Consider the following 12,824-nt stretch of genomic DNA (forward strand, 5'->3'; position numbering starts at 1 on the left):
GGGATAACCTCATCTGATTGCCACTGGATTCATTTAGTTTTTAATTTATCAGGCGCCCTTGGACCGAAGCGGGTTGGAGCCTTGTTAGAGGCTAACCGTGCAGAACGAACGAGTGAACAACCAGTCAATCACCCATGTCGATCCCCTCCCTCCGGCTAATTAGGCTATAGTTGCCGGATATTCTGGACCTAGGAGGTATATCAGAGCGCCGTTATACGAGATCCACCGAACGGCTCGAAGATCCTATAGGATGGTGGCGCTAGGGTTGGCGCGTCGGAATATTCCCCTGTCCATCACGGGCCTTGCTTCCGTCTTGTGCCTGGTTCATCTTTCTGTCGTTTTGCATTGAGGGAAACTCGGGTCGACCGGACCGTTTCAGGTGCCGGGAAAAGGCGAGAAGGAAAACAAGAAGTATGCATGCATGTGTTTCTGAATCAGGTTTGGAATCCTTCTTCATGTGTCAAAAAGTTTCGTCCCCACTTGTCGCTCTATCTATATGGTTGGAAGTTGGAAAATTCAAAACACCCGTCCAGACGCCATCCGTACGAAATCAAACGGGACGTTCTGTCCCACTAGCAGCCGTAACGTCTCCACCGTCGTCCAGGCCTGGACATCCTCAATCCCATACGCCGTCCAGCCCGCCCGCACCGCCACATCTACCGGGTCGCCCGTGCGGTCGCCTCGGGTGAGGTCCAGGTACACCTTGCCGCGGGTGGACGGGGGGGAGACCCGCCCACTGGTGCGGTAGTGCCGCAGCAGCGGCTGCACCAGGAGTGACTTCTCAGGGGGCAGGGCTGAGACAATCACAAACGGCTGCTCCACCAGCTTCACCGACTGGAGGGAGGTGAAGGGCTCCAGCCCCTGGGCCAGTGGGCCGCTGCCTCGGAACCCGACCGTGTAGATGGCCCCCACGCCCAGGCTGCGCAGTGCGTAGAGGGCCGCCGATGCCTCCCGCTCCCCGTTGGCCAGGATGATGGCCGCCCGCCCGCGGTAGGCCGACGGCACGTAGTCTCGCGTCAGCGTCGCCCGGATGCCCTTCCAGGTGGCGTTCTCGCCGACCAGCTGCGTTGCCCGGGGCTCGTCGTCGCGCCGCACGGCGACGATGGTGTCGACGAGGCCGATGGCACGCGCGGCCTCGCTGACGGCGGGGATGTTGGTGCCGCCGCTGGCGATGGGCGGGTGCACCGAGGCGCCGCCAAAATTAGGCTGGGTGATGACCCGCTCGATGGACCCGGTGGGCCCGCGGTCGATCGAGGTCAGGGTGTGCGGCAGGCTGAGCTCGTTGAAGCACTTCTCCATGAACACAGACTGGGGCGTCGAGCGAAACGAGCCGATGGCGTAGAGGTCGCGCTTGGGGAGCTGGCCCATGATGTGCTGGGCCTCGTTGATCTCGCCGGCGGTCAGCTGGCCGGGCGCGGCGATCATGGGCAGCAGCGGGTGCGTGATGGGGGAGAAGACCGTGTTGAGGGCGCGGGACAGCTGGCCCATCTGGCCCATGTTGACGGCCGACAGCAGCGGGTACGAGCCCTGGGTCTCCCTCACGGTCGAGCGGAAGTACTCAAGCTCGTAGTTGGCGTCGGTCGTGCCGACCATGGCGATCATCTTGACGATGTCGGCGTACTTGGCGCTCTCGGCGAAGATGCGCGGAGCCTCAGGCGAGGTCCACTTCCAGGTGCCGGAGAAATCGTGAAATGCCGACATGATAATGCTGTGGCCTTTGTTCTCGGCCAGCCGGCGTCGGATGTCCTCAGGCAGCCAGAGCTCGACGTCGATGTACTCGACGCCCCACTGAATAGCGCGCCGGAGGTACTTGTAGAAGAGGGCCGGGTCGGCCATGGGAAACTTGCCGTTCTCCTTGGTGCAGCGCGTGGTGAAGATGATGGGCAGCTCGGTATGCTGGCGCAGGAGCATCAGCTGCTGCCCGACGTACCGCAGGCTAGGCACAGGGCTGGGAAGGGCGTGCGGGGCCGAATCCACCAGCAGGTCTACGCGGATCTCGACGGCATCGGCCCCGACGGACAAGATGTCCAGATTGGGCAGCGCCGCATGAACATCCGGGAAGGTGGTGGAGATGAAGTTGGTGCGGTGTTTGGCCTTGAGGTCCTCGTGGGGTCTCGTCTGGCCCAGGATGAGGGAGAGGAAGCGCGTCAGATCGCGACGGAAGAAGGGACTCCGCAGCGAATATAAGAACTCATAGTGGCAGCCGTCGGTGAGGGCCTCCGCCGGGGAGGACCCGTCATCTACGCAGTGCGTGTTGATCGCGACCCAGTCGGAGGTCTTCTCCGCACCGGGGACACTCCGCATCCAGTCATCGGCCAGGATCCCCACGACGACGGCGGGACTGCCTCTCCCTAGGGCCGGTAGTGAGGTTTCTGCGGTCCACGGCTTGCCCAGGACATCCGCGACGACCTGCACGATCGCATCTCGTCCGGGACTGTATATGACGACCACAGTCTGCGAGGGTTCGGGAGGGAGTTGATGAGTCGGAGGGTAAGAGGGGGTCATGGACGAGGAAGGCGATTTGAAGATGGCAACGGGGGAGGCGCTTTCGGAAAGCAGGGTCATCGCTAAAGCTGTCTGCATCATCTCTTTGAATGCGACAGCGTTTTCATAGCTTGGTAGCGGTTGGTGGATGCGCTGTCAGATATCAGGGTATCGCATTGAGACCACGTCCAATCGATAAGTATTCAGCCGATACCAGCCGCTGATCGACAGAGATCTTGCAAGAAGCAGTCGACAAAGCAGGGTTTATATCGATAGGCGGTTGTCAATAATAGAGGGGTTGCCAGTGTTGTTGTAGAAGAAGTAGGTCAACCAGCCCAATAAGTAACCAACTCAACCCACATCAACAACGCAAAAGACCCGGCGAGAGAAACCAAGCGGCACGACGACATTTGCCGGATAAGGGGGTAGAAGAGTCAAACAGATGATAGAAGAAGAAGAACGAGAGAGAGAGAGAGAGAGAAACACAGAGATAGAAAGAGGGTAGTAGAGGAAGAGGATAAGTGAAAGGATTAATTTCCCCGGAGTTTTGGCTGAATTATCCCGGATAGAGAAATACATTTCTCCACCAATAATGACGGAGGATCAGCGGCTTCAACTACGACCTTACTCGGTCGATCGAGATGCCTCATCACGCTGCTTTCTTGCTGAATACTACCTTACCTGATCTGAACTTAGGCGTGTTGAGTAACGATCTTCTCCGTCGACTTCCTCGGGCCATGGAGTGATCGATGCTTTACCATTACTGCGGTCGGTCTACCATCATATCCACAATCCACAATACAGTAAGAACAGATCCCTTAGGTAAGTGATACTACAACACGATCACCCTTCCAATGGCTAATCCAATCTAGTCTTTGGCCCCCCTCCGATCAATGATACGAGGAAAAAGCCTCCGCTGGCGTTATCAGCACCCACTCCGGTTCGTCCACGCATATCCACTCGGGCTTGCTCCCGGGCGGACGCTGGACATCCCCCGACTGGCTACACCCGGCCGTGGCAGTCGTGAATTTGTCCGTCGGGCGGATCGGATGGTTGACTTGGCTTGGCTGGGCCGGTGAACGGCATTCGATCGTCTTTTGCTTGCCCGAGGTACGGTGCTTGTTTGGGTTCTAGATACCGGGGTTTGCTGCCGAGTGGTCGGTTGATGTTGTCTGTTCTCGTGGGTCGGCTGAAGATAGGGATGGGGATAGGGATAGGTGGAAATAATGGAATGCAATGGAGTAAATGCCGCAGAGGCGATGACTATTCACAGATTCGTTCGTCTATCCTACATACATGACAGAAAGAAAACAACAAGAAAAAAGAAGAAAAACACAATCACCTCCCACGGTTCAATAACAGGTGTAAGCTGGGAAAACGTCGACTGACCCATCAATAAGGTATTACAAGAGAACAACAAAGAAAGAAAGCAAATACCAACCAATCAAAAGGGGGTATTGAGAGGAAATCAGATCAAATCAATCAAATCAAATCAAAACCAACGGTTCACGAGCATGGGCTCGAATCAAACAAAAAGGAAAGGAAAACGCTTTTGCAACCGCAGTGACAATCATAATCTCCAGTCAAAACCAAATCAGAAATGAGGAATGTATGTGTAGGGTATGTTATGTGTGTACACGAAGGTATGTGTGTATGTACCGCCCCGACGTCTTCGTCTTCGTCAGGGGTTGATGGCGTGCCGTCTGGTATCCGGTGGTCCGGTGGGTGCTGGAGCCCACGCAGGCTATCCAACCAGCTACGGCGTGCCATCAAGGATCTTGTGCGGACTGTGGGTGGGGCGGAAATCGCATGGATGGCCATCCCCTGAGATCCCTAGAGCTTCCTCCCTTACGGGGGTGAAATGGCCAGCCCGCTCATGAGCTTAGGAAGCGGCTTTCTCCGAGCCGTGTTCGCCGCCTTTGACACTCGCGGAGCTCCGTGGATCATGCGGGGTTCTTTCATAAGACTGGTATCCAATTTGGCCGGTGCTAGAGGGGACAATATTAGCATGTCTGCCCCAGACAGTGGGAGAATATAGGGGGGAACAAACCTCGGATAGCGACACGCGTATAATCCCCGGCCATGCTATTCTGACCCCGACTCCCCGCGGCGAACGTGGCACTCGCGGTCCGCCAAAGGTGGTTGGAGGTGTCGGACAGGAAGTCGGTCGTACTCCGGCTGGAGAAGATCGACGACCGGCCGCGATTGCGCTTGGAGAGCACGATCTCGTCGAACAACGTCATACGGGGGTCCTTGGACTTGGGATTCATCATCTCCCGATCGCTGATGAATTGGTTGAACCCTGGAAAAATTAGCGGCTTTTCTTATCTTTTTCTTTCTTCCCCTATGGGGACATACCCTGTGTCTGCTGAAGAATCGCAATGTATTCCGCATGCTCCCCCGGCAACCCCTTCATAAACGCCTCCATATTAAAGCTGTACGTAAGACCCGCCTTGCGCTTATCACCAGACGCAGGCTGCAGAAACTTCTTATAGGTGTAGAACAAACTGGCAAAGCACCGGACAAAGGCGGCCCGCACCTGGTCGGGATAGAATGCCGCCGGACAGACCAAACAAATCTGGAGCGCGCACCGGTTGTGGACCACGGCCTGACAGGCGCTGCACTTGTACATGCCCTCCTCGGCCCGGTCGTCGCACACGGCGCATACGGCGCGCTCGTCCCACGGCTGCACCTGCATGCAATGGCCCTCGATCCAGCACGTACCCTCGGCGTTGTGGATCGGCTGGACGGTCGCCTGGGGCACGATCGTCGAGGCCGCCACGGTGGACTGGGCGTACACCGACGGGGCGTACGTCGAGCTGGGGTTGTAGTCCGTGTTCAAGGTCGTCACGGACAGGTTCGGCGCGTGGCCCAGGAACGGCGCACTGGGCCGTCGCGGGATGCCTCGCATCTCCATGCCAAAGGACGAACTCCGTCGGGAGGCCGCGTCGAAATGGCCCGAGCGCTTCTCCCGCAGCGACGCCTGGAGCGCCATGCCCGAATCGTTCCGGGAGTTGGGCGTCGTGGGCATCGGCGGGAAGTGACCGGACGTGGGCGAACAGTCCCGCGGGGAAGGGGGCGACCCGGTCTTGGTGGTCGAGCTCGTGCCCGGTCGGTCGGAGCCCTTGGAGGAGTACCCCCGCGACGGCGCCTGCTCGTATCGCGCGTGCAGGTAGGCATTGAAGATGAGGGGTGGATAGGCGGTCGGCGGGACGGTCTGCGGGCCGAACGAGCTCGAGTTGAGACTGACGTATTTGGCCAACTGGGTCGGCTGGGCCTTGGAGGTGAAAACGGAGGAGTTCTCCGACATGAAGGAATCATACGGGAACGCCTCGACGGCGTAGGCGGGAGGGCCCGTGGGCACGCCGCACCGGCTGTGGTGGGGGGCCGCCAATTGGAGAAGGGACAGGAGCTTGCGCCGCTGATGACGGGGCAGCGGGGTCGGTTGGATGGTGCTCTCGATCATGTCGGAGTCGAGGTCCACCAGCACGAAGTCATCGGACGGCAGTTCGACCTTCTCGTACCGGCGTTCGATACCGACGATGTAGGGACAGGGGGCCTCCAGGGCCTGAATCAACCGCGCGGGCAGGACGGGGATCAGCACGCCGCACCAGGTGATCGGGAACAGCAGATCCACCAGGGCTCGGGTGGCGAGGTAGAGCATCGAGGTGTGGGACGACAGGAAGATGATGCGGGACTCGGTCAGGGCGTATTCGAGCAGGATGATGATGTTTGCCAGCGACAGGGTGCGGAACAGCGCGTAGAGGTCGGTGTTGCGCGAGCCGGGCAGCTCGTTGGTGGCCTCCTTGCGCGCGAAGAGTCGCAGCTCCCGGACGGAGAGCTCGACCTGGGTCTTGGACGAGTTGGGACTGAAGGCCTCTGTGCACAGGTTCATCACATATCGCTCCAGGGGCTGCCAGACGCCCAGACGAGGGGAGCTCTGCGGGACTCGCTGCACCCCGCCATCGGTCATGGGCACGACGACCGCCTTCAGCCATTCCTTCCAGAAGCTGGTCATGTTCTCCTCCCGGCCCAGGATGCCGTACGCGCGGGGGATCCAGAACCCGGTGTCACCGTCGGTCAAGCCTTCGATCTTGGAGGCCGCAGCGTGGCGGACGGGGCGCAGGAGATCGGTCATCAGGCCGATCTTCTCCTCCACGGCGCTGATTTCGTCCTCCAGTTGCTCTCGCGAGTCAGACCCGGAGGGAACCGTGGGAAGCTGGGCAAGCAGGCGGGAGAGTTTGGCCCGTTCCGAGGCCAGTCGCTCGCCCAAACTGGCCGCCAGCTCCCGTTCCTCGTCGGTCATGTTGTCCTTGCGCCACTCCTCGCAGCGTTTCTCTAACTCCTCGGCGGCCTGCGGGTTCAGGGGGATCCACATGATCACGCAGATGGCGTGCAGGCGCGAGCCATTGTCCGTCGTCATAGCGAAACCGTGCCAGGTGGAACGGGGGCGCTGGTCGGAGGACACGACGTTGATGTCGTTGGGGAAGGCGAACATGGGCACGTAGTCGGGGAAATTTCCCCGCACCTTGTGTTCATCGGACATGGCCTTGGGGGGATATCGGTCGAGGAGGACGGGCTCGAACCTCCGTTTCAGGGGGTGCATGGTGGGGGAGATCTCGAGGGGCTGGGGGACGGGGATGACCGAGTTGTAGTTGCTCAGACGGCGAGAGGTGCGGATCGACGCTGGGTTCCATGATTAGCACTCATTCTCTGTCTGTCTGTCTGTCTTCCTCTCTCCGGGTCCGGGGGCGGGGTCAGGCGGGGGATCTCCGTAGCTTACCTTGTCGCGCGACAGAAGGCTGTCGCTTCATACTGTTCATATCGCGAAACGCCATGTGTCGTCGCACACTCCCAATCCCCGAACGCAGCAGACCGGGGGACTGCGCGTTCTCATCGGCTGTGATCTTCTGGGTGCGTAAGCGGGAGCGGGGTCGGGACGAGGAGGTAATGGCGCCGGCGCTCAGACTCAGATCAGACAGGAAGGACTCCCGTTCGGAAGCGAACTTGAACAGGGCCTTGTCGAAATCAAAGTCCTCGAAAAAGGCGGCGGTGGAGGCGCGGGGCGATTGCGGGGCGCCCTTGATGGTCATGCTGCTGCGGTTGCTGCTGCTGGAGCCATTCTCATTGGGGTCCGAATCGCCGGAGCGCATGGAGAAGCGTTGGAAGGAGTTACGGAAGCCGACAACGGAGCCGGGGCGCGAGAGACCGTCGAGGCGAGGGTCGTGGGCCTCCTCGGCGTCGGCATCCTCCTCGATGGTGTCCGCAAAGGCGGGACCGGGGGAGGTGGCACTGTTGGCACGGTATTCATCGCCCAATCGCTGATAGGTTTCCAGGACCTCGGAGCCATCCACGCCGGCTATCCAGAAGTAATCGGCGAGCGGAGTGGTGGACACCTCGGGGGTGGCGGAGGAGGAAGAGAAGGGCATCTCGTCGGTAGTCGCAAGGTTGTGGTCATGAATTCGTCACCGATTCGTGGACGTCGTCAGCGCATTCGAGGGGTTAATCTCCAGATTATCCAAACAATCCTCCACACGGTCGAGATCAATGGGACGTTGGTGGGTGGAGGGAGAGGTGAGCGATCAGGGGGGAATCGGCGAGATGGGGGCAGTGGGAAAGACCACACATAAAGTCAGGCAATGCGACGAGCGTCGCAACGAGGGAAGTTCTTGGATTCAATTCTTTGGTCAAATCAAGTATGTAACCCAGAGAAGAGCAAGAATAGAAAGAAACAAAGAAGGGGAAAGGAAAAGGAAAGAAAAAGAAAGGGACGAGTGGAGGAGAAGGAGGAGGGCGGGGAAGGGGAAGAGAGAGAGAGAGAGAGAAGAGAAGTTAAGAAGATCCCCCAGCCAGAGAAAAGGAGTATGGATTGGGGGGGGAAGAGGAGGGGTTAGGAAAAGGAGGAACGGGGGTTTACCGATTGATCTTATTATTATTTTTTTTTATTTCTATAATTGTATAAATCAATTCAATATTTTATTTTGATTTCTACTTTTCTATTTCTACGATTAGTATTGTTGTTGAATTGATTTAGGATTGTTTGAATGGATTTCTTGGTCGTTCTGGATGGCCAACTGGAGAGAAACCTGAGGTATCCATGAACAGAATAACCAGACCGAGAATAACTAGAGAAGAACCACTGAGACAGATAGAGGAGAAATAGAGGAGAATAGAGGAGAATAGAGGAGAAATAGAGCAATGATTGATGACGGCTGTCACTAAATCATCCACCATTAATACTAAATCCACTTTCTCCTCCACACAACGCTCAAGCGATGCAGTCAGTGCACATCTTCTCCCTCTCGAGACTGCCAATGATAACGAGTCTCTGTTCTCTACCATGTACGACAAAGTCAATTCTTCTGTTTATCTTTTCGCTATGGTATTATATTATTTATCCTTATTTTATATGTATTTTCGAAGTACCAAGTACCAAGTACCATCCAGGTCCACTTGCTGTTTGCTGGAAACCCCAACATCCTGGATGCGAGGAGACAAACATGTAAGGATAACATGGAATAAATACAAATCTCAATATACCAAATAGAGTAGGATATAATAGAGAATATAATATACAGGAAAAGAAAAAAGAAACGTGCAGGAGGTTGGAACCACTGCGAGTGCAAGGAAGAACTTGACATACTTGAACGCCATCTCCATCCACCATCCAACCACCATTGCCTGTGGCTGCAGCCAACCTCAATCCTTCTGGAGGCGCCTAGATAGTCAAGCCTGATCCCGACCACTGGATTCGAACCATCCATCATTGTATCCATCCCATTGCCTCCGTTCTCCGTCCTCTGTCCTCCGTACCCGGTCCCTGTCCACGGGGAATACCAATGGTTGGGTCGAGTGGAGCCCGGAAAGCACAATATCTCCCGTCTCTACTCAATGTGTGGGAGAGAACCATTGAACCACCGTTTAAGGTATTCATCATTCTGAGAATCGATTTCCCAATTGTTTAAATCCCTCTAAAGTGGACCCCATGGAGAGAAATGACGACGTTAATATCTCACGGCTGATTTTATGTGACTTCAGCCGAAACGGAGAAGGGGGGGAAATCCAACCCCCAACTCACCACCTACCGAGAAAATAACTAAAATCAAATAAAAGTACAGGTCTCAGAAGTACCAAAGACTGATCCTGCGGGCGATCGCGGAATCGTCTTGCCACTGTCACCGATTTCGATGACGCTGCTTGTTCCACCAGCGAAATCTCTTGCATTGCTGACTGGGGCCATTCCTGTGGCTGTCATCCTATCCTAAATCCAGATCCTGAATCAGAGGCCGACCGCGGTGAGTAGAATCGGTACTAGATACCAAGACATCCCTAGTCAAGGTCGGAGATACACAATCCGCCCTCTGGCGTGATGATTGGATCAGCGCGTGCTGAACCAGCGTGCTAAACCAGAGCAACGACGGGCTCGATGGGCCCAACGAGCAAAGCTATCTGGGGAATGCAAGGCTGCAGTAACCGAAAAGGGGAAACTCTCGGCCGGTTGTGTCTCTCCTAGAGTCCCAATAGGGAAAAGTCGTTCCCTGCCGAGGTAAAGTTCGAATGTTGACAAAGGTTGGTTGATCAAGATGCAGATAAAAGACAAGCGGATTCAAGGACCCAAGGATTCCAAAAGGAGGTAGCTTGGTTGAATCCACTTTCAATCCTGTATCGAGTATTCAATCCGAGATTTCTCTTCTCTTCTCTATCCAGGGATCGAACCATACCGTCATTCATCCTTCTGACGCTGACCGTCTTACGAGGTGAAGCCGATCAAGTGGATCACGCCAGAAAAATATCAAATAAAATAGATAAGAGGGACAGAAAAGGGAAAACCAAAAAAGTGGCCCCATATCCAGTCAGTCAATCCTTTCTTCAACTAATCTGTTTAGTTCACATCCACCGGGTCCTCCACGTTGATGGCCACCACTAAATTGGGATGAACATCTCCCTCTCCAGTCTCCACGTTTCCATTGAACACCTTTCAACGGTCGACGATTAATCCATCTTTATCTCTAACCTGACCCAGAATTCCAAGTTCACTCTTAATCCCCAATCCAACCATAGATTCCAACTCCAACCACTACTGCAGGGAAGCGAGGACTACTGTCAGGGGCCGACCAGAGAGTTGGGCGTCTGCGGCTCGGAGAGCCCTGCCACTCGGCTTTACGTTGAAAGTCGGAGGTTATGCCACATCCACATCCACATACATACCAGTATCCTAACTTCGTTCCTTACCTTACGTCCACAGCCCTCTGCCGTCGGCTCCCTTCCCGACGACGGAGTCCTGTCTAGGAGGTCGCACTGCTTGACCAGCCCTGCATTACCAAACAAGCGGTGGACAATATCACAATCAAGCGATCGCTCGATCGTCTGGGTGGCAAATATTGACTAAAAGCGACTAACACATGATAGGATATCAAGGCAGTTTTGTCTTTCTCTTGGTATTCCAGTCCAACGTGCATTTTCTGACATGGAACAGACACGGGGTTACTACAGGTGTATCCAAAATCCTGTACCAGTATGAAATCGAATGGCCTAGACACTTGATAGTCTTTAAGTATATAAAAAGTATATGAGATAATAATAAGCAATAAGAATTAAATATAGTATAAATATAAATAGGAATAAGAAATATTAATTAATCAACCCTCAATTCTAGACTACCCATATACGACTCATGCAATATACTAACAACCATCAACCACGTTGATCTCTCCCCGAGTACTACATCAGACATATAGAGAAAGAGAGAGTTGCAATAGTAGTATTAGTAGTAGTAGTAATAACTAATTACCTCGTGGAACAATTATTAGACGCCATCCCCCTTCTTACAACTTTCCATGAGCAGCCTTCTCTATGTTAAATCTTTCAATAATACGAGCCCCTTGCTTTTTGAACAAGTTTGTCACCTCCCTCTCTCGCCTCCGTGTCCCCCCCCAAGTACCCTTGAATGGCATGTCAGGTATGACCGAAATGACAGCAGCAACTCAATACTGCAACCAAGCTGGTGAGGAAGACTTCGGCGACTTTGTGGAAATGGATTTGGAAGAGATTGCCGAGCCCTGCGACAAATATGATAAACAAAAAACCCCAGATGTCTTCTATCCCATCCGCCTCGGAGACCTGATCAATCAGAGGTATCTGGTCGAGCATAAGCTCGGATTCGGCGGCTTCTCGATTGTCTAGAGGGCCAATGGCCGCCAAAATACCAGAGACGTTGCCCTCAAGATGATGTTCGCGGGAGAATCGGGTCAGAGGGAAATCCGCCTGCAGGACGAGATCGTTCGGAATGTGCGTGATGCCTCTCGTTTTGTGACGTATCTGGAAGCCTTTCTAATCCCGGGGGATGGATGTCACCATACGGTTTGAGTACTTTCTTTGATGAGCCCATGTCTTTACTGTCCGACCGTGAGAGAAATGTCCATGACTACTCACTCGTATGTCTGCCGCTCCGCAGTTGCTAGAGGCGTTGAGGATTCTACACGAGGCCGGAATTGTCCACCGTGGTGAGTGACACCAGCATCCTATTCTTTTCTCTATTCGTCCGCATTCTGGTGTTCATTCAACAGGTTTGAATGGGAAAAATTGTATGTGGGAATGGAACCCCTCCACCCTCATCCCAAAAGAGTGCTAAATACGAGGCACTGGGTCGGCCATTGAAGCAAATGATACCGGTGGACGATCTCTGGAAGCAAAGGAAACCTCGTTGGGCCTGTTAAAATCCCCCAAAACTTGCGCACAGGGAAATTCCACCTCGATGACTTTGGTCTGGCGAAGAAAGTGAGCGACCCCGAGACTCCTCGTGGCTATCCACCATTGCAAGATTTTGTTGGGATGTCAGTCAGGTCAAGCCCTATACCAAACGTTGGTCAACGTTTTGGCGTAGCGGTCTTGAGAGAATATAATAGTAGCCTAACATATATATACCATCAGCTTATATAGATGTAATGATATACCCCATATAATGATAAGTTGGCCAGCTGCCAAAAACGGCGACCTTTGACGCTGTTTTGCGAGTCGTGCTAACTGTTCAAGGCCTTGACACCACGTGCACGTAACCACACGGCCAGCTGTATTTACTACCATGATTCCTCCTGGTTAGCCCGAGCCCTAATCCAGTGATACTTGATTGGGTTTCTTTATGGCTGGCTGGACGGCTGGCTGGATGGTGGGAGATCCGCTTAATAATGATGTCTTATTTTATACTATAATAAAAGAGGAAAGAAAGGAGGTATAAAAAAGGTCAGGTGTCGTTTTAAGCCCTGGTTACTGCACCTTCCCATTGTCTATGTATATACCTTAACTACCGAGACAGCGACTGAGACATTTACCAATCGTTCCCA

The 12,824-nt window shown here is 54.5% G+C and overlaps 3 protein-coding genes across 3 annotated transcripts; 1 reads left to right on the plus strand and 2 right to left on the minus strand.

Annotated features, from left to right (window-relative positions):
* Positions 1-516: 516 nt before the first annotated feature.
* P168DRAFT_298608 (putative pentafunctional AROM polypeptide) lies at positions 517-3,223 on the minus strand (the record flags this gene model as incomplete). The annotated part of the gene is made up of 2 exons (XM_024838280.1): positions 517-2,423; positions 3,211-3,223. 2 exons carry the CDS (start codon positions 3,221-3,223, stop codon positions 517-519), a joined length of 1,920 nt encoding a protein of 639 aa, XP_024690497.1.
* Positions 3,224-4,332: 1,109 nt separating this feature from the next.
* P168DRAFT_283681 (dDENN domain protein) lies at positions 4,333-7,913 on the minus strand (the record flags this gene model as incomplete). Its single annotated transcript, XM_024836072.1, has 4 exons — positions 4,333-4,472; positions 4,535-4,786; positions 4,843-7,170; positions 7,268-7,913. 4 exons carry the CDS (start codon positions 7,911-7,913, stop codon positions 4,333-4,335), a joined length of 3,366 nt encoding a protein of 1,121 aa, XP_024690498.1.
* A 3,541-nt stretch (positions 7,914-11,454) lies between these two features.
* Positions 11,455-12,484, plus strand: P168DRAFT_283682 (uncharacterized protein; the record flags this gene model as incomplete). The annotated part of the gene is made up of 6 exons (XM_024836073.1): positions 11,455-11,618; positions 11,670-11,772; positions 11,939-11,987; positions 12,051-12,068; positions 12,224-12,317; positions 12,424-12,484. The coding sequence occupies 6 exons, from the start codon at positions 11,455-11,457 to the stop codon at positions 12,482-12,484; spliced, it is 489 nt and encodes a 162-aa protein (XP_024690499.1).
* Between the last annotated feature and the right edge of the window lie 340 nt (positions 12,485-12,824).

This window comes from Aspergillus campestris (assembly GCF_002847485.1).
Source record: "Aspergillus campestris IBT 28561 chromosome Unknown P168scaffold_10, whole genome shotgun sequence".
NCBI lineage: Eukaryota > Fungi > Ascomycota > Eurotiomycetes > Eurotiales > Aspergillaceae > Aspergillus > Aspergillus campestris.